The sequence below is a fragment of the Marmota marmota genome, unplaced genomic scaffold (assembly GCF_001458135.2).
Source record: "Marmota marmota marmota unplaced genomic scaffold, marMar, whole genome shotgun sequence".
Classification (NCBI taxonomy): domain Eukaryota; kingdom Metazoa; phylum Chordata; class Mammalia; order Rodentia; family Sciuridae; genus Marmota; species Marmota marmota.
In genome coordinates, this window is record NW_025999880.1 from 1,328,053 (window position 1) to 1,350,790 (window position 22,738).

General features: G+C 36.9%; 1 protein-coding gene across 1 annotated transcript in view; it reads right to left on the minus strand.

The window, feature by feature from the left end:
- The window catches only part of Aatf (apoptosis antagonizing transcription factor), a 106,418-nt gene that overhangs the window by 40,560 nt on the left and 43,120 nt on the right, over positions 1 to 22,738 (minus strand). The window contains exons 5-7 of the mRNA XM_048787183.1: positions 21,473 to 21,675; positions 20,676 to 20,840; positions 19,134 to 19,217 (exon numbers count right to left, since the gene is read on the minus strand). Of these exons, the coding sequence (XP_048643140.1) occupies positions 19,134 to 19,217; positions 20,676 to 20,840; positions 21,473 to 21,675 (452 nt within the window). The remainder of the gene's footprint in view (positions 1 to 19,133; positions 19,218 to 20,675; positions 20,841 to 21,472; positions 21,676 to 22,738) is intronic.

The window sequence follows — 22,738 nt, forward strand, 5'->3', positions numbered from 1 at the left end:
TCCTTCAGAGTAAGGAATGGAAATCAAAATGGGATAGACATCTCAGTGGCAACTACAAATACCAAAGGACACCAAAGGAATGAATTCAAAATTCTGAGGGAAATGATTTCCAACCTCAACTTTCATATATAGCCAAATCATTAACCACCTATAGAGGGAATTACAGAAAGATATCTTCATACACAAAAGTTCAGTTTACTTTCCACACATTCCTTCACAGGAGGATGCACTTCAGTAAATGGGAGTGCACAGCAAGAAAGAAAAAAACATGAGATGTTAGACAACAGGTCTAACTCAGGAAAGAGGTAAGGGCAACAGGAACAGATGGCCCAGGCCAAGAGCCACCATTTCAGAAAGGAAGAGCCCAGAGAACTTTTGGAGTAAGGTTTCCAAGCAGCCAAAGTGGGAGGGAGGGAGAAAATGACAAGTTATTTTGTACATTTGAGGAATATGGAGTATATGAGGGAGAAAAACCACAATAGCTATATAGAAAACTAAGCATACCTTTCAAAAATCAGCATTATAAGCTCCAGTAAAAAACTTACAAAAGAAAATGTAATGACAGTACATTGCTTGTGGACATCTACTTAGTAATAACAGTGTAAACACTGACTTATAGCTATCCCATTAAATGTGAAGTGGTATCTCACTGTGGTTTTGATTTGCATTTTTCCTGACAGCTAATGATGTAAACCATCTTCCTATACTTACCAGCCATTTGTATGTTTTCTTTGGAGAAATATCTATTAAAAGCCTTTGCCCATCTAAAAATTGGATTGTCTTTTTGTTATCAAGTTGTAAGAAATCTTTATATATTCTGGATAACAGTCCCTTATCAAATCCCATTCTGTGGTGTCTTTTCACTTTCTTGATGGTTTATATCATTTGCAGCAGAAGGTGTGTGTATGTTCGTGTTATAGAAAATTGAACGCAGGGGTGCTCTTCTTGAGCTACATCCCCAGACCTTTTTAGTTTCTATTTTGAGACGGGTCTTGCTAAGTTGCCCAGGCTGGCCTTGAACTTTCAATCCTCCTGCCTCAGCATCCTGAGTCACTGGGATTGAGAATTGCTGAGATTATGGGAATGTGCCACCCAGCATGCAGCAGAAGTTTTTTTTAGTTTTTTTATAACCCAATATTTTCTTCTGCCATTTATGCCTTTACTATTGTATCTAAGAAACAACTGCCTAACCCCAGGTTATGAAGATTTAGTCCTGTGTTTTTCCCTAAGAGCTTTCTACATAGGTCCAAGATCCATTTTAATTGTCGTGTGTGGCAAAAGGTAGGGGCCAATGTCATTCTTATATGTGTCATATCCAATTACAACATTTGTTGAGGAGTCTACTCTTTTGTTTAAGATAGGGTCTCACTATGTTGCCCAGGCTAGCCTTGAGCTCCTGGGCTCAAGGGATCCTCCTAAGGAGCTGGGACTACAGGTACACCTGAACTTGGCACCCTTGTTGAAAAACTAAGTAATTTTTAAAATATTTGCTTTTATGGCTACACAGTCCCTGGCTTTCTGAATTTGTGACTCAGTGTTATAAATTCCAACGTCTCCAGCTTCCAGGGTCCACAGCTACAGATGTCTGAGACATCTTTAAAAGCTTCAGGCAATCCTTTCTCTAACTTGGTTGCCCTGTGGCAGACAGCCCTTAGACTCCCTACTCCTCTCCTGTGTATTCCAGCCCCTCCCTCACTGGGATACAAAGACAGACTCCCAAGGTTTGGGATTACTCTTCCTTCTGCTTCCCCTCTCTCCCCCCTAAGAATTCTGTTCAGGTTCTGCCTCCCACTTACCACCTTTTTCCACCTTCGGGGCTCACTAGTCTTTCAAATGATCCCTAAAAGGAGTACTTGCAATTTTTATATACCACATTTGAAGTACAAAATAAATAAATAAATAAATCTGCATAGACTATAATTTCAAACAGCTAGGAAAGAATCACTGTACATGGGGTTGGGGTTGTGGCTCAAGTGGTAGAGCACTTGCCTAGCACGTGTGAGGCAGTGGGTTCAATCCTCAGCACCGCATAAAAATAAAATATTGTATCCACCTAAAACTAAAAAATAAATATTAAAAAAAAAAAAGAATCATTGTACATGTCAAGGTATAAAGTTGGCCTAAAAAGACCACTACCTGTAGGGACCTCTCCTTTCCACATTGCCCATTCGCTACTCAACTCCACCACTTAATATTTCTGTTTCCATTACTCTACTGAAATGAGTGGTCCTAGGTCTCAAGGTCTCTATGCCTAATGGGCTCTGTCATCACTTACCCTTTAGATTTCTTGAAGAAGCAAGTGACACTGGACATTCTCACTTTCCTGAAACACTTTTCTTGGCACCATGAGGCATCCCTCTGGTTTGATTCCATATTCAGCCAGCTCTTCTATGCAGCCACTAACTAATGTACTGACACTCCTAAAGATTCAGTTCCAAGCTTTCTTTTCTCCTCATATACCTTCCCCAAGAGTTTCCTTCTCAAGGCTTTGATGATCTTAAGAGTTATCCCTAGAATACCCCTCCCATTATCCCCAACGTTTAATCTAGCTCCAAGTCTTATGTTCAGGAATCTGCTTATTACCACTGCCTATGTTCTAACATCATCTTCATTCATTCCATAACTATTAACCCAGTGTAAAGGGAAAGCAATGGAGATAAAAGCACATGTGCTCTCACCTGAGCTAGTGTCATGATTTCCTCTCGTCCCTCCCCCATTTTGCTCTCCTTGTTGTAGTTAGACTACTATCTTCAAATGCAAGTGTGTCAGGACACTATCTGGTTCCTTACCTACCTCTCCACTGGAAGCTAAACTTCCAGGTCTGTGCCCCAGCAGCCTTCCACTTGCCCACTAGACTTCCTTCTATACTTGAAATGCCCAATGCTCACTCCTGCCATGGGGCTCTTTTTGAACATGCACCACCTAGAACAGGTTTCCAGAAGCAACATTACCTCCTCCTTCTTCTGTACTCACTGGTTAATTCTCAGCTTAACCATCTTTTCCTCAGGGAAACATTTTTAACCATGTCCCCCTCCCCACACGCACTATGTCTATTGTACTTAATTTACATTAGCAGATGACTTGATTAGTATCTATTTTCTCTACTAGCTGAGGGTGCCTTCACAGAGAATAGAGTCTCTAGCTGACTGTGCTCACCATCCTGGCCCTGCGTGGCCCACTGAAGGAGCTCAGTAAGTACCTGCACAGAGCGGGAAATCCTTCTGGGAAAAAATGTCTGACTTCTTGTTTATCATTTATACCCACATCACTCTTCATTGTATTTCAACAAAAGGAATCACATTGAATAATCTCATGACTGACCCAGAGTTCCACTATCTACATAAACAACTGAGGAACCTACCTGTTTTAGTTAAATTCTTTTAGATAAGTTTTTGTCATTGCCACTCTTCCTTAGACACTACTCCCCTTCTCACTTGTACTATACAGGTGGATGGCCTACATAATAAAACACATAGGATGGTCTGACAAACCTGGATGGTTTGAGTTACAATGACCCCCACTTTTCTTTAACCATTCCAAGTGTACCTGAATTAAAAACAAAAAACCATTTAAAAGTCTCAAAATATTTCCCACCTCTTTACTGTTAAAAAATATTGTAGATCTATACGATCTCTTGAATCTTGTATTCCAAAGAAAAAAGTTGTTCTTCTCAGGAAAAGAAAATTGGTTATAGATCTTTGATGCTTCGACAAACCCCCAATACCCCGACCTTTTCTGCAGTCTCTTTGGGTCAGACCTTTTACTGCAAGAAAGATATCTGATACCTTTGTAATAAAGGTCTAAATTAATTTTGTTACAATGTTTGCTATCTAAATATCTTTTATCTAGGAAATAGCTTTCTTGAATCCTCCCATTTTCTAAGATCTTTCTAAGGAGCTTTCATTGATGTGAATGTGTGTGCCATACAGTTCAATGTAACTGTAAATACCTGGGTTGTTTTTTTTTTAATTTTTATTTATTTTTATTGTTTAATTTTCGGCGGACACAACATCTTTGTGTGTATGTGGTGCTGAGGATCGAACCCGGGCCGCACGCATACCAGGCAAGTGCGCTACCGCTTGAGCCACATCCCCAGCCCCAAATACCTGGGTTTTTAACTTCAGCTCTGAGACAAGATATCTGACCTCTCTGAAACTCAGATTCCTTATTTTTAAAATTGTAGTACAGAAAGTTGCTTTGGGAATTAAAAATATGATGAAAGTAAAACACTTAGCAAAATGTAAGTATTCAATACATAAAAGTACTGTCAACATCAAATAATAATACTCATAGATAATTCCTAAACTCTATTTGAGGGAAAAAAATTCAACCTTCCACAGCTAAGTCACCACAGTTGCTAACAATCAACATGTATAATTGTTTTTTCTTTCTCATGATTTCCAAAAGTAGGTAACAAATAAAAGTGAAATGAGAGAAAAGCAGAATGAAAAGATGTAAACATTAGGTTGGAAGATACTAAGTTCTTTCTTAGAACAAATCCTAAAATATTTCAAAGGCTATAATATTTCACTAAGCTTGGCCATTTGGGTTAAAATTTATTAGTCAAAACAGAAAAGTTTCTCATCAGATCCCATATATTCCATTAGGCATAATGAAAAGATGTAAATATTAGTTTGGAAGATACTAAGTTCTTCCAGACTAATTCATGATAAAATGGAGCAAAAGTGCTCCCCCTTATCATTTATTCTATTTGAATTGATTGCTATTTTCTTTCCATGACCCCAGCTTGCCCTACCTTCCTCTTTTTTTTCTTCTTCTTCTTCTTTCAGTACTGGGGATTGAACCCAGAAGCACTTAACCACTGAGCCACATCCCCAACCATTTTTATCTTCTATTTTGAGACAGAGTCTCACTAAGTTGCTCAGGGCCTCACTAAGTTGCCAAGACTGACCTCAAACTTGCAATCCTCCTGCCTCACCTTCCTGAGTAAACTGGGACTGCAGGCATGTGCCACCATACCTGGCTTCCTCTACCATCTACTGACAATATAATCTCTCTGTCTAGAAGACCTTCCTTCCATCTCAGCCTATCTACAACTCCATCTATTCTTCTCTGAAGGCCTAAATCAAAAAAGTCATCCTTCCCTGGAGCCTTCTCCAATTCCCCTATGCTATTATTAATTTCTCCCTCTTCTGAATTCTTTAATACCCCCTCACCAAGCATTCTGGCTATATATGTTTGTTCTCTCTAATGCTTTGTTATAAGCTTCTTGTTGGAGGGCAGCAGGTCTCACTTAAATTCTCATACCCTGGCCAGAATTCTACCCACTGCCTTACATACAGTGATAATTCAATATTTCCAAAATCAAAGAGTCTAGTAGTCAAACTTGCAAACAAGGATAAAGCATCTAACTTTTCCAAGAGCAAGTATAAAACTTATAATAATAACATACGGGAGAAGGAAATGAGTGGACAGAGTTCCAGAAGGATCTTTTTCCTTTTCTTTTGATACTGGGGACTGAACCCAGAGCCTCACATGCTAGGCAAGTGCTCTACCACTGAACTACACCCCCATTTTTTTTTTTAAATCTTGAGGAAGAATTTCACTCAGTTGTCCAGACTGCCCAGTCACTGGACTTGTGGAATCATCTTAATACTTAGTTACAATAACTCACCTTTGATTATTAATATAAGATTATATATAGCCAGAGGCTACCACTGAACAAGTCAAGCCAGCTCTGCCCAGAGTCCTCAAAGATTCCATAGGTTTTTCCAGTTTTTTTTTTTTAATATTTTATTTACATTTTAGTTTTCGGCAGACACAACATCTTTGTTTGTATGTGGTGCTGAGGATCGAACCCAGGTCACACACATGCCAGGTGAGCGCGCTACTGCTTGAGCCACATCCCCAGCCCTGGTTTTTCCAGTTTTTGATTCAGTGTTGCGTCACACCTCTGCTCAAGCTAGAAGTAAGGCCTATGATTTGGTAGGACAATAAATTCATTCACTGAATGAAGTAACAATGTTCTTAGAACAAATCCTAAAATATTTTAAAGGCCATAATATTTCACTAAGCTTGGCCATTTGGATTAAAATTTATTAGTCAAAACAGAAAAGTTTCTCATCAGATCACGTATATTCCATTAGGCATAGTATATAGTGTCTTCCAACGCCTAATTATTAACTAGAAGTTAAGTAAATCATTTTTGGTATTAAGCCTTGATGTGTAAAGACAGAATAAGCAGTAAGCAATTCAAATGCTATGGAACTTCCTGTGAATGTGTTTTTCCTTTCTTTTTCCTACAAATAAAAATAATTTTATAAGAACTAAGTGACTGTATTAGGTTACTCTCATCTATCCTAAAAGTAACAATGTACAAAATGTGCTAGGTGTGTAGCTGCATCCCTGACCCTTTTTACTTTTTTATTTTGAGATAGGTTGTTGATAAATTTCTGGAGCTGGCCTCAATCTTGTGAACCTCCTACCTCAGCCTCCAGAGTTGCTGGGACTATAGGTGAGCACCAAAGCACTGGCTAGAGATGCTTCTTTTAATGACATAACACAACATGTTGTGTTGAAAGAATAAACCATTCACTCTGAACCAGAGGATTCACAAGTAAGATACTGAAAAGGTAGTACTAACTTGTATTCTGTAATTATACCCTTTAAGGATTAAAAGCCCAGCTGAAACAAACTCTCCCTACCTTACCAGCATCCTCCAACTAGCATTTACATGCCAATAATTCTTCAGCCCCCCCAAAATAAAAATAAAATAAAATAAATAATAAATAAAATAAAAAAAATTCTTCAGCCCCACCAAGATCAATAGTCCATTGATCCTGCCACCTTTCCAGCATCCCTCATCTTCTCTTCATGTGCTTACTTTCTCCCTTTCTAGGTGAATGAGATTCTGTAGTCCCTCAGGATAATCATTTCTCATACACATCCTCAAATCCCTTGAGGCTGTCCAGCTTTGTCAAACAGATCCACAAACCCTTGAGAATGGATGTCTTGATTTTTAGAATTTTAGGATGGGAATATAGGGTATATATCATAAATGCCCCAGAAGTCTGGTATAGCACCCCAACATTTGTGCAGCAAAATACAGGCACAGGGAGCTAGGGTTGAGGCTCAGTGGTAGAGTGCAATCTCTACCCAGTTGAGGCGCTGGATTCGATCCTCAGCACATTAAAATAAATAAATGAATAAATAAATAAACAAGCAAACAAAAATAAAGGTAAAAAACAAACAAACAAACAAAAAAAAAAAAACACAGGCACAGTCCCACTAAATGGGACAAAGTCTATAAATAGCTTCACAACCATTCAGATCAAGTGCTGTCAAACTCACCAAACAAATTAGAAACTGAGTTTTCAGAACTCTTTTGATTTCAGAATTGCAGAGGGGATTATGTACCTGTACTGTTAAAAAAAAAAAAAAAAACTCCAAACCAAGTTAAATCTCCATATCTGTACCCATGAGGCTGAACATAGCTACAGAAAAAGATAAGACTATGAACATGGTCTCACTTGCCTTAAAGTCATTACCACTAACACTACATGGGCCTTTAGTGCTACCTGACGGGTCTATAGTCTTTTCATTCTCCCACTCTTAAAGGAAACTTTCCCTTCCTCTTCTCAAGCCTCCAGATTCTCCTACATCTCACTCTTGGCTTAAGTCATAAAAAATAAAATAGGGTACTCAGACAAGAGCTTTCCCAGGCTCACAGCCCTTATCTACTTGCTACCCTACTCACACGCTCTGCCTTCCCTCCTGTCCATCAGACCAATCCCTATCTACTTGTGAACTTATCAGCAATTTTCACCTCTTTCTTACAATATCAATTTTTCCCTCTCTACTGGGATCCTTTCCATCAGCATACAAAAGACATCTACTATCTTGAAAACAAAACTTTGTCTCCAACCCTTACTTCTTCTTCTACTTGATACCCTAATTCTCTATTCTCTTTGTAGCAAATCTCTTTAAAAGGTGCCTACACTTACTGTTTCCAATGTATTTGTTTCTATTCTCTCTTGAACTCACCCACCACTCTACCCAAAACGCCTCATCAAGGTCACCAATGACTTCCAAACTGCTAAAACCGAAGCCAGTTCTCTTAATCCTCATCTTACTTGGTCTATCTGCAGCATCTGACACAGTGGAATACTCCCTTCTTTTTAAAACATAATTTGAAAGGGCTGGAGTTATGGCTCAGTGATAGAGTACTTGCCTAGCATGTGGGAGGCCCTGGGTTCATTTCTCAGCACCACATATAAATAAATAAAATAAAGGTCTATTGACAACTGGAAAAAAAAAAAAATATATATATATATATATGATAATTTAAAGTTTTATTCAGATATAATCCACATACCATATGATTCATTAATTTGAATTAGACCAGTCAACAGTTTTGTATATTCACAGGGCTATGTAATCATCACCACATTTAAGTTTAGAACATAATCATCATCCCAAAAAGAAATCCATTACTTCTTACTCCCCATTCTCCCTAACACTTCAGCTCTAGGCAACCATTAATCCAATCCCCCTCCCCAGAGATGGGCCTGTTCTGGACATTTCATATTAATGGAATCAAATAATACATGCCTTTTTGTGACATGCTTCTTTCACTTAGCATGATGACTTTCAAGTTCATCCATGTTGTAGTATCTATCAGTACTTCATTTCTTTTATGGTCAAATAATTCAAGTATATGCATATTTCACATTATTTATACATTTATCAACTGAGTGATATTTAAGAGATTTATTTTGTGGCTATTATAAGTAATACTGTAAATATTCATGTACAAGAATTTTGTGTGATGCATTTTCATTTCTCTTGGGTATATTCCTAGGAGTGGAACTGCTAGCTCATGTGGTAATTCTATGTTTAACATTTTGAGATGTGCCAAGCTTTTCCATAGAGGTGGCTTGATTTCATATACCCCCCAGCAACATATGAGGATTCCAAATTTTTTACTCCTTTGTCAACACTTGCTACCATCTTTCTGATATAGCCATTCTAGTGGGTGTGAAGTGGTATTCGTTGTGGTTAGTTCTGCATTTCCCTAATGTCTAAAGATGTTAAGCATCCTTTCCTGTACTTACTGGTCATGTATATTTCTTCTGTGGGGAAATATCTACTCAGATCCTGTGCCCATTTTTAAAAATCAAGTAATAAGTCTTTTATTATTGAGCTGCATAGAACTCTTTATATTTTCTAGATATGGGCCCCTTCTCAGATATATGCCCTGCAAGTATTTTTACCCATTTTGTGGTTTGTCTTTTTACTCCCAAGCCCTTGTCTTGTTAACTTTCTTGATGGTATCATTTACAACTCAAATTTTTAGATTCAATCAATTTGTCTACTTTTTCTTTTGTCACATATGCTTTGGTGTCCTATCTAATAATGCATTTCCTAACTGAAGGTCATGAAGATTTATTCCTATGTTTTCTTCTAAAAGCTTTAAACTTTTTGCTTTTATACTTAGATCTATGATATTTCATGAGTCATTTTTTGTATAAATGTCATTCTTGTGCATGTGAATATCCAGCTGTCCTGATACCATTTATTGAAAAAATTAATCTGCCCTCCACTGAACTGTGTTAATACCCCTGTTGAAAATCAAGTGATGGGGCTGGGGATAAAGCTCAGTTAGTAGAGTGCTTGCCTCACATGCACAAGGCCCTGGGTTTGATCCCCAGCAGAAGAGAGAAGAGAGAAGAGAGAAGAGAGAAGAGAGAGAGAGAGAGAGAGAAAATAAAGAAAGAGAGAAAATCAAGTGATGGGCTGGGAGTGTAGCTTAGCAGTAGAGAGCAAGGTTGGAAAGCACAGGCCTGAAGTTCAATCCCCTGCCACATCCCCTCCAAAAAAAAAAGAAATATTATCTATTTCCTCCCCTCAATTGACCATAAAAATTAAGGTTTGTTTCTGGACTCTAAATAGTATATTATTCCACTGATCTATATGCCTAACCTTATGCCAGTCCCACATTGTCTTAATTATTTTAGCTTTGTAGTAAGCGAGTCCTTCAACTTTGTTCTTCTTTATCAAGATCAGTTTGACTTTTCTGGGTCCTTTTATATTTCCATATAAAATTTAGGAACAGCTTAATTTCTGCCAATAGTAATAATAATAATAATAGGCAACTGTGATTATTATTATTATTGGTACCAGGGAATGAACCCAGGAGCACTCTATCACTTGAGCCACATCTCTAACCCTTTTTATATTTTATTTAGAGATAGGGCCTTGAGAGGTTGCTGAGGCTAGCCTTTAACATGCAATCCTCTTGCCTCAATCTCCTGAGTAACTGGATAATGGGTGTATGCCCCTGTGTCCGGCAGCGACTGTGATTTTGATAGGGGTTATATGGAATTCTTTTAACTCGGTTTGGGGAGTGTTCCCATCTTAACAATATTAAGTCTACTAACCCATGAACATGAAATAGTTCTTATTTATATAGATCTTTTATTTATTTCAGCAATGTTTACAGTTTTCTGTTTGCCAGTCTTTTACCTCCTTGGTAAAATTTATTCCTAAGCATTCTTTTGAATGCTATTATATGTGGAATTGTTTTTTTTCTTTTTTGTTTGTTTGTTTCAAAGAGAGAGAGAGAGAGAATTTTTTAATATTTATTTTTCAGTTCTCAGCGGACACAACATCTTTGTATGTGGTGCTGAGGATCGAACCCGGGCTGCACGCATGCCAGGCGAGCGCGCTACCGCTTGAGCCACATCCCCAGCCCTGGAATTGTTTTCTTAGTTCCCTTTACAGATCACTCATTGCTAAGTGTATAGAACCATAACTGATTATTGTATATTTATTTTGTAACCTGTTACTTGCTAAATTTTCAGCTTTAGTAATCTTTTTGGTGGCTTCTTTTGTATTTTCTACATATAAAACTATGAGTTGCATAAACAAGTTTTACTTCATCCTTCCAGTTGCTCAGGCCAAAAACCTTAAAGTCACCCTTGACTGTCTTCTTTTCACATTCCACATACAAATTCTTCCAGCTCAACCTTCAACACACCACCAAAATCCAAGGACTTCTCCCTCCAAAACCACACAAGTCTAAGCCACCACCATTTCTTGCCAGAATTATCACTAGAGCCTCCTAACTGGTCCCGTTTGCCACCTTGTTCCTCCTATTCTCAACACAATCATAAGAGTGACCCCTTCAATGGGGCTGGGGATGTGGCTCAAGTGGTAGCGCGCTCGCCTGGCATGCATGCGGCCCGGGTTCGATCCTCAGCACCACATACAAACAAAGATGTTGTGTCCACCGAAAACAAAAATAAATAAACATTAAAAAAAAAAAAAAGAGTGACCCCTTCAGGATAGCTGTCTACTCATGTTACTCCTTTGTTCAAAACCTTCTCATGGTTTCACCTCCCAGTGTCCTCAAAGTCTTACAGTGGCCCATGAGGTGCTACAAGACCTGGTCCCCTCATCTCTGACCTCCTCCGCTACCATTATCATTAGTTCTTCCCTACTCCACCCCAGTGACACTGGCCTTCTAGAACATGCTAGTATCTGCCCTCCTCTGTTCTTCCCCAAAATATTTGCATGGCTTTGTTAGTTACTTCCTCAAGTCTCTGCTCAATACCATTTTATCCCCTGGGCATCATGAATAAAAACAGTAACCATCACTTTCCTATCCTAGCACTTGCTTTTACCATACACAGTTTTATCTTCTCCACTGCACTTGTCACAACATACTTTCTGTTTGATCCTATCTAAGCTACAGTGAAAGCTGACAAGGGCTGGAACTTTATATTCTTTCAACCTCTACCAAAGCCCCAAGATAATGTTCTGTGAAGATAGCAATATTCTATATTTATACTTCCCAATACTCTATTTTAATTCATCAAAATTTAAATTCCAATCACTACATGTGGCAGGTAGCTATTACATTGGACTGTACAGTCTAGAAGAGTTTCTCAATAAATACACAGTAAATACTCAAATACTGGTGGAATAAATGAATGGAAGGAAAAAAGAAATCTGAAGGCTTTTCTTCTCTTTAACTTTTTAATCACAGAAGTTTTCAAACACCCACAAAAAAAAAAAAAAGAAAAAAAAGAACCCTCCTGTATGTATCACCAACCTCTTACATCCTGAAGTAAGTTTTAATAGATATTGGTATCTCAATATGGCTTCTAACAATGGCTGCACTCTTGGAAAACAGAGAATTTATATTATTCAGGCTTATATCAAACAGCCTCTCTTAAGATCTTTTAAGTGATAAGACAACACTGTCTTTTTTACATGAAGATTACCTGTATATTTTTATATCAAGGACTTGATTGCTCTTTTTCATCATTTATTTTTTCCACTTAAAATTTTAAGTATAAAGTCACACTTTTAAAAAAAATACTTATTTTTAGTTGTAGTTGGACGCAATACCTTTGTTTTATTTATTTTTATGTGGTGCTGAGGATCTAACCCAGGTCTGTGCTAGGCAAGTGCTCTGCCACTGAGCCACAGACCAGCCCCATAAAGTCGCACTTTTAAAAGAGCAGCTATGCAACTATACTAAATTAGAGACTCTCCCTCTTGATAAATAACACAAATTTCTTGAGAAAGTGTTTTTTTTTTTTATATTAAGCTTTATAAATCTAGCATTTGGCATAACAAATGTTAACTGAATAAAATTCATAATTGTATAAAAGTGATACAAGTGAATTATCAGGATACAGATCTCCAAACTAAACAGACATATATCTGAAAAGGAAATTTTCAAACTTGTCCAATCAAAAGGCAGCATAACAAGATAGAAAGAAAATCACATTGGAAGCAAGTACACTTGAGTTTCAATGTAACTCACTAAGCAGGATGACCTTATCCAGTTATATACTTCATCTGGGCTCCAATTTCCTCATTTGTGAAAAAGTTTATATTTGATGGTCTCCAGAGATGTTATCCAACTTTAAAACAATTATATTCTACTCTAGATCCATAATACACATAAATTTTTTGAAGATGCTTATTAACTTCCCCTTCCTTTGCTAAATCATTTCCCTATGAGTTACTTTGAACAGTATATAAAATATAATTTAATACAACATGTCAACTTGAGTGAAGAGGTGGTATTCCACATTTTTTGAAGAGTACCAAATTCTTCATTTGGGGCTACTAAAATACCACTGGAATCCTGTGTTTAATTTACACTCAGCCAGATGATACTGGGCTTATTAGTATTAAAAAAGTTAATTTGGGCCACATATTTTCCTAGCAATTCTCAGGGTATCACTTATGTTTGAAAAAGTGTCTTTAAACGTTCTAAGCCAATTCTTCTCTTTCCTGGTTAGTCCCATAAAATGACGTGTTTGAGGCTTTGCTCTGAGATTTTACCTTAGTTTAAATCAGTCCCAAGGCCTGACTCATGCTAGGCAAAGTGCTTTACCACTGAGCCATACTCCCAACTCCCATGCTGTTTTTTTTTAAACATTTGACACATTAATATTCAGTGGTTACATTATAAATATATAAATATTATTCACAGCTGAATCACAGAGCATATTTTCATTTCCTATACTACTTTTTTAGGGAGGGTACCGGGGATTGAACTCAGGGGCACTCGACTACTGAGCCACATATCCAGCCCTGTTCTATATTTTATTTAGAGTCAGAGTCTCACTGAGTTGCTTAGCACCTTGCTTTTACTGAGGCTGGCTCAGGCCTTTGCCATGCTCTGATTTTTAAAGGTAGGAACTGAAGAAATGAGGGCCAGTCACATCTACCTTTCCTTGTTGCTGCTATTCAATGAAATTTCTGAATCTTGAATTTAAAATGTGGCTTTTGGGGCTAGGGCTATAGCTCAGCGGTAGAGCGCTTGCCTAACACGTTTGAGGCCCTGGGTTCGGTCCTCAGCACCACATGAAAATAAATAAGTAGAATAAAGGTATTTTAAAAATAAATAAATAAAAATTAAAATTAAATAAAATGTGGCTTTTATCCTTCTGTTCTGAGTGGCCTCCACAATAGTGAGCTCAGGCCAGCCATCAATTGACAATACTGATATCATACTTGGGTCTCAACACTGACAGATACACAATGGCGGCATTAGCACTGGAAGGTATCTAAAAGAGAGAGCACAAGAACTACAAAGTACCTCAAATAATTCTTATATATGGTACACAAAATAATATTGTAATTACTAAAATTAGTTTAATTGGACATTAATATTTAGTTTGGATTTTTAAAACATCATTACTATGCCCCCCAAAATCTGATTATTGCTGTACTATATCTTCATCCATAATTTCAATTTTCAAATTTATGTACTTCATATTTCATCTTTAAATCTCCATAAGTCCACGTGCAACAAATTTTATCAAATTTTCAAGAAACTTTATCCAGATTTCAAATAACAGCAACATTTTAAAGTAAAATTTAAAACAAAAGACTGCTCTGGGGGCTGGGGATGTGGCTCAAGCGGTAGCGCGCTCGTCTGGCATGCGTGCGGCCCGGGTTCGATCCTCAGCACCACATACAAACAAAGATGTTGTGTCCGCCAAATACTAAAAAAAAAATAAATATTAAAAATTCTCTCTCTCTCTCTCTCCCTCTCTCTCACTGTCTCTCACTCTCTCTTAAAAAAAATAAATAAAGTTTAAAAAAAAAAAAAAAGACTGCTCTGAACAAAAGGCATCTATTTTCCAATAACTCATTAGCAGGAATAAGTTCAAATCAAACTTTAAAACATGTTATTAACTATCATCACATACCAACAGTAAGAATATTATATTGTCATTAACTACAAAGATGTCTTGAGACCTCCCTTATTCACACTAAGATCTAAATGCATACAATTAAAGCCACCACATCAACTGTCCATATTAATCACTCACCAATTTAATTAAAGAAAACCATCTTGTCAGAAAGCATGCCTCTTCTCTATTTCTCAACATTATTGACTTTTAATAGTTCATCAAATTAGTAATTACTTGTTTATGGCATTATCAAATGTCTTGGACACAGAAGTCCAGCATGTGGCAAGGTCAGTTATAGAAATGTCCTGATAGCAAATGAAAGAAGAAATTTAACTCATCAAAGTGGTCATCGAAAGAGCAAAACCCATTATGCCTTTCTCTAGACACTCCTGGCTAGATTCAAAGTGACAGGACAAACCAGATCAAAACTAAACAGAGCTAGAAGCAACATACAAAATCCTAATGAACCCTTAGAAATCCAGGTATCGATCTGTCAACAGCTAAGCTCAATTAGTCCTTTCAGAACAAAACACCTCATGAGGTAACAAGAAACTAATTTGAGATCTGGGATATGAAAATAAAACCAGTCACTCCATATAGCTTATTTCTAGGTATAGCTGAAACACAATATTGGGGATCTTGTGAGGATTAAATAAAGATGTATATCAAACACCTTTCTACTTATTGTGGGAGTTGGTACATAACTAATGCTCAGAAAATGTTGGTTCTTCCCCAATTTTCTAAGAACCCAAGCTTACCAAAAATCATCTGATGGTTTAAAAAAGCAAAACAATACCTTTATGTATTTTTTTAAGGTATTGTGTCCAACTACAACTAAAAAATAAATACAAAAGAAAAACCTTAAATAATAATAAAGAAAACACATTTTAAAAGAAGTTAAAGTTACAAAGTAGCAGACAGAATCATAAAAACGAAAAACAGATACTGAAAACATTTCTGAATGGCTCAACCTTCATGGTCATTTACAACTTTCATGTTTTGTGAAATTGTCTTTAGGGATTGCTTTGACAAGAAATAGGCCAAATGCAAACTAATTCCATTTGAAAGTAAAACCTTACAATGCTTTTCTGTAGCAGGTGAACAGTTACTCTCATAGAAACCTTCACCACTGGCTATACTTCAAGCTTTCAGCAATTCTAGTTTGCAAACAAACCAGTAACAAAACTGAAAACTAATTTTTTCATTAGAATTGTTAAGTAACAGGAGTTCAATAAATCATTTGCCTTCTAGGAAAAAAATTAGTTTCTAACAACATAATATTTCTTCCAGTTCTAAGAAAATGAAGCTTATTTATTTACAAACTGAAAACTGTAATACTATAGTGAAATCTTTTTTATGGCTGAAGAATGAAATATTCAAGAAATAAAGTATATAGTAAAAACAAAAGTTGGTCTAAGCTGTCTTGAGATCAAGTACTAGTGCTGCCACTTGTTATATGACTCCAAGGAAGTTACTTAACTTTTCAGGGACTCTGCTTCTTGTAACAATCTTTTCAACTCTGAAAATGCTAAGATTATTTATGATATACGGACACTGTCTTCAGTGCCACTATATGTATATTTTCATTCATGTGTACATATATACATATACACCAGTATTATATAACATAGAATTATTTTAAAACTTATAGTAACTTACAGCCCATTAAGAAATAAAGAGAATAAAAAAGAGTGGGCATGCACAGGGTTGGGGGAGGGTAGTTCTGACCCTACATGTCATTCTCAGTAGTTAGGCCATTTACACAGCCTCATGACACCTGAATTAACCAAGTAAGCCTTTAAACCCTTACAATGAAACATTAAAATTCAATGTGGCTATAATCTCTTTTTTACAAAACATGGGCCCAAAGAGTCTGGCTTCAAGTATGGGATTTAAAAAAAGAATTAAAAAAAAAAAAAAAAGGAAAAAATGTACTATATTTATCACCCAGCTCTTTTATACAACCACATTAAATACACACACACACACACACACACACACACACAAATGAAAACTCAGGCCCATTGTAATACATTGTACCATTTCTGAATGCAACACTTAGCTCAGGCTTACTACACTGACAAATAAAGGAAAGCACTTTATGAAGCCAATTTAATTGGGAGGTGACAAAAACATACAGCCATTTTCTTTAGCCTTATCATTGAATTGGCTTCAGCTCCAATCTCTGGCAAATCCCACTCAACAGAAGAAATTAACCAGGTCAGCAGAACAGGTGCTACGTTGTGTCTGTCAAGGGCCTGGCATCACCACAATTACTTGCACACAATGAAGGAGTAATCTTTACAGATCATCTCTCCCAAGAAGCATACTGGGGAGGGGGAGGAAAGCTGAAGGGAGGAGAGGCTGGAGGGAGCAAGGGGAGAGTGGGAAAAAGAGGAGGAATAGGAAGCAAAGAGAAAAGGCAAGAAAGGAAAATGAATGTGCAGCTGCCTTGCAGCTCAGCAGATGTCGGGATGTGATGTACGAGGCCAGGATAAGCTGTCGTAGCCTGCTGCCAAAGAGTGGTAAGTGATTAAAGCCTGCACAGTTCTAAGCACCATATTTAGAATCTGTGGGGTTTCAAGACTTGCACCCATTCCTTGCTGTGCTTCCAGATGTTGGCAACTGGTCCAGTTCCTACTGACTGTGCATGGATGGCAGCAGTTGGTACAGAATCAAAGCAATCTGGAATGCTTCCGGAGATGCTGTACATTAACAAGTGTCACCCATCATTCACCTTTACAGAAGGCTGAAACAACTCCAATTTGCTGCCACTTCCCTCTTGGGAAACAGCCAAGATAAAGTTGTGCCTGGCAGCCCCATTTGTTTCACTCAGGTGTTTCGGCTGCCTTGCTGACCTCTATTAGTTTAAGTTTTAATTTAGATTAACCCTAGCACCCCAATTAACCAGCAAGGGGAAAAGCTAAGATGTGACTAGTCATAACTCTGAAATCAGAATTTATCGAAGTTAAAATTATTAATTGGGATGAAGGGCCAATCAAGTAATGCTATTTCTTTTTTAAACAGACCTCCAGGAAAAAAAAAAAAAAAAAAAACTTGGATTGCCAGTAGAAGCAACTTCTCCCCAGTAATTTCAGTTTATTTTATTAAGCCTATTTAATTTATGACACACTTTCCACCCAACAATGTACACTTCAATTAATGAGAACTGGAGCATTTTTTATTGTCTCCCATGATCTCACACAATTATACAGCATTAATATCCCATATCAGGAACTTCTTTAGACACTCCTGAACAAAATAGAGTTCCAACTCTTCTGACAAATGGATACAAGAAAAAAAGAAAGGAAAAAGGAATAAGGACCTCTGACTAGGAACAGCTGAGGCCACATCAATCCTCTCCTATACCCCCTCATTCAGACTCACTTATAGCAATAACTTTATAGAATGAATAAAAAAGATTAGAGAGTCTCTCTCTTTAGGATAAAATCAGAGGTATTCCCAATACAAAATCAATTGTTCTGGTTTTACACATAATTTTCCTAGTAAGTTTCTTCCTTCACACCCATATACACAGTACAGCCATCATAGCTAAACACTCAAAAAGCGGTCCCAAATTCTCTGACAAAAGTTAATACACTAAAAACAACGGCTCAGCAAAACTCAGTATAATACTGGTGAACAGCATCCTCCATTCTCAACTGGGCAAGAAAGGATATAGCCTAAAGCACATTTCACTAAGAAACATAATTTATCAAGAGACCCAGGAACACAGGAAGTTATTTTGGTTCTTTAGAGAATAGCCCAAATGTTTAGTCCACCTAAACAGTTACCAGGATTATTAAACATAGCATTATACCAGCAGAAAATCCTAGGAAAACAAGCAGGGGAGATACTCATAAAGAGATATTGAGCCAGGGGCAGGGGTGCATGCTTGTAATCCCAGCAACTTGGGAGGCCAGCCTCAGCAACTTGGTGAGACCCTGTCTCAAAAAAAAAAAAAGCTAGGGATTTAGCTCAGTGACAACTCATCCCTGGGTTAACCCTCAGAATCAAAAAAGAAAAAAAGAGAGATTGAGAACTAGACCATTCTCCAACTTCTACCAATTCTTTCTGTCTTTAAAGCATTATATTAATATTACAATGAACAGTAGCACTTCAATACATAATGAACTGATTTGAGTAGGCACAAAAAGATGCTTATCAAAGATAGCTGTGAAAGAATAAACCAACTGACTCAAAGATACTGAAACTGTTTTACAAATGATTTACATTCAAGCAACAACTAACCAAGTAGTTGTGGCTCTTTTCATTTCACAAGGAAAACATAAAATAGAAGGAAAACAATAACCCAGAATGACACATAAGTCAATTCTGAATAAGGAATTCTAACTCCTTGTCTGACTCTTCCTTCCAAATAAGCAACCTTTGTTCAAAAAATTCTATTAGCTAAAACCTGATTTGTAGCCCAAAAAGTAAATATCATACCTGGTGGTAAAAGTCATCATCATCAAAGATTTCTTCATCCATGTCCTTCAGGTGAGCATTGGCAGGGACTTGAGGAAGGATCTCCTATATCAGTGAGAAAAAAAGAGTGAATTCCAACAAGGTTATCAAAGTAACACAGCCACTATATATACATCTAACAGTGAAAGTACTGTTCTCCTTAAGATATAAAGATCTCTTCAAATTAAACAAAACACACCCAAAATAGTCGAAAAGAAAAATAGTCAAAAACATTAACAAGTAGCTAACAGAAAAAGAAACACAAAATCATATGAAAATATGCTTAACTTCATTCTAATTAAAATCATGCAATTTAAAATGAGAAAAATACGACTTTCACTTCTAAGACTGGCAATACTGGAGACTAGAAAATACAGCTGGAAAGACTGAAAATTAACATAACCTTTTGGAGGCAATTCTGTAACATCTCTCAGGATTTCATGTATTTTAACATTTTCGCTTTAAGAAATCTATCCATATGTTCACAGAATCACACAAATATAAATGTTCAGAAATGTTTTCTATAACACTGTTTCTAAAACTGGAGACAATGTAATTATCTGTTGTTTGATTAAACTATTATATACATCCACGTAATGGATTACTCTGCAGTCATTAGGAAACATAAAGTAGATTTTTATGTAATGATAAGGAAAAAATGTCTAGGATATACTACTTTTAAAAATAACTTGTAAGATTTTAAGTTGTAGTATTTCACTACACACACACACACACATACACACACAGTCTATACTATTTAGTAAAAAAAAAGAATAATCATATTCTTACATATGTATATGCTACATGCATAAACCACATAACATCCATTAACAATCATCTGAGAAGTACAATGTTCAGAGTAGAGGAAATTTTACTATTCATTTCAAGTTCTTATGAGCTTAAAAAGTATTAAGTACATACTACTTCTATAATTAAAAAACAAAAATGTTTCCTGTAATCCCAGTGGCTTGGGAGGCTCAGGCAAGAGAATCATGAGTTCAAAGCCAGCCTCAGCAACTTAGCAAGTCCCTAAGCAATCAGCAAGATCCTGTCTTCTAATAAAATATAAAAAAGGGCTGGGGATGTGACTCAGTGGTTAAGTACCCCTGGGTTCAATTCCTGGCACCAAAAAAAAAAAATTAAAAAAAAAAACACAAAAAAAAAAACCTCTGAAGCTTAAGGAATGAAGGGGTTGATCGGTGGTAGAGTGCTTGTATAACATGTGTCAGGCCCTGAGTTTGTTTTTAAGGCCAAATCAAAAACACTAAACCTTAAACACTGAATTATGAATGCTTCCACTACTAGACTTCTGTATTAAACTCAAAATAAGATGACACACAAAAGTTAATAAAAGCCTCATTTTAGCCCCCCACACTGTTTCTCAACAGTTCAATACAGTAGTGCCACGTTCTTTTTTTCATTAATCTCTCATACCAAGAGGTAATATAATACCTACAAGTTTTTCATTTCGTCAGCCTCAAATAAAGTCTTCCTCATCATCACCCTGAATCAAAGAGTTCTTACCGGTTCTCCTGGCAAACTCTCTGGGACAGGTTGAGCTACTGGTTCAGGTTTGCCAAGAACTCGGTAGACAGACCGCTTGGTCTGTGTTCTTCGAAGTAATCTTTCTTTGTCCATCAGAATATGATCGATCTGAGTCAAGATTGAGCGTTCAAAGGCACCAAAACCCTGCAACAACATTCAATGTCAGATAATGCAAAAAGTCAGTGCTGAAAGCAGTTACATCGGCTTCTCTTTCTTTCTGTGTCAGCAGAGAAATAAACAATCATCCTTTCAAGAGACTTTCTGTTAAGGACTGAGTTTGTAAGTAACTGTAATTGATCTAAAAAAAAAAAAAAATAGGTCTTAAGCAGGTCATATCACTTTCCTATGCCAGGAGATTAACTTCTGCTCCTTTAATAACAATTGTTTTAAAATTCATTTCTTTAAAGTATTTCATATTTTTAGCACTTGAACATTTACAAGGCCTCAACTTCAAGAATAAGGTTAAAAATCCAATCGTGAATGGTATAAACCCCAGTGGTAGAAATTCAGTAAATTTTGCAACAGAAATGACTAATAACAACAAAACGGGGCTGGGGATGTGGCTCAAGCAGGGTAGCGCGCTCGCCTGGCATGCGTGCGGCCCGGGTTCGATCCTCAGCACCACATACAAACAAAGATGTTGTGTCCATCGAAAACTAAAAAAAATAAATAAATATTTAAAAAAAAAAAAAAAACAACAAAACATAACAATATCCTAGCTATAGTTCCAGTTTCTTTACAACTGCTTCAGGTAATGTGTTGTGACACACACTTGCCTTCCCCAATTTTCCCGAAGCCAGCTTCATTTTATCGTGCCACTTCTGCAGTGTCCGGTTCCTGTAGACTGTGAAGTCAGCAAAACGCTTTGCCATGAAGCTGGGATAGTCATCCATCTCCAGCTTCCTCTTCGGTGGGGCCTTTCTCTGCTTCTTCTCTTCCACTAGCTCATCATCTTCACTAGAAATCTCCTCACTAGAAAATCAGTAAGAACACTGAGTTTAAATAAAAAACTAGGTTCACATGATATTTAGGCCTTTACCTATGCTGTCTACTAATAATACTACAGATAAGGGGATTACTTTTTTAGTTTGAAAAGAGTATTTATGAGATCAATCAAAAACTCATGTAACTTTTAGCCAAGGATGGTGGCACACACCTATAATCTCAGCTACTTGGCAGGCAGAGGCAGGAGGATCATCAGATCAAGGCCAGCCTCAGCAACTTAGCAAGACCTTGTCTCAAAAGGGCTGATGACATAGCTCAATAGTAGAGTGCTTGCCCCAGCATGTACAATGCCCTGGCTTTAATCTCCTGAAGCATTTAAAACAAAACAATGAAGCATTTAAAACAAAACAAAAAACTTGTGGAACTTTTTTTCTTGATACCAGGGATTAAACTTAAAGGATCTTAACCACCACACCATATCCTCAGCCCACCTTATTTTTTTAATTTGAAACAGGTCTCATTAAGTTGCTGAGGCTGGCTATCCTCCTGGTTCAGCCTTCCCAGCCACTGGGATCATCACCACACCCAGCCTCATGGAACTTTTAATAAATATAAAAAGCACTTGGGTTTCAAAATATTTTTAAAAGGTAAGCAAACCATAAAAATAAATGAGGTTGTAAAAACTGTATTAGAAATGCCTATGAACCAGGCCTGTACGTATAGGAGGGTCTTTAAAAATTAAACATATAATCATATTTCTATGACCTTAATCCCCAGATCAATAAGAGAAACGTGTCTCTATAACAACTGTTCTGGAAAGGTGAATAATATTAGTTGAACCAAATGAAGAGAAGCTCAATGTAAAGAAAACTCAAGGGTATAAGCACCCAAATCAGCATTAAACTGTAGTGTAGCTACAGCCTTCTGTATCAACAGGATCTGAAACCACAAGATTCAATCAAGTGCGGGTTGAAAATATTCAGAGAAAAAAAAATTGCATATGTATTGAACATGTGCACACTTTTTTCTTGTCATTATTCCCTAAACAATAAACAACTATTCAAGAAGCTTTTTTTCTTTTTTTTTTTTTTTTTTGG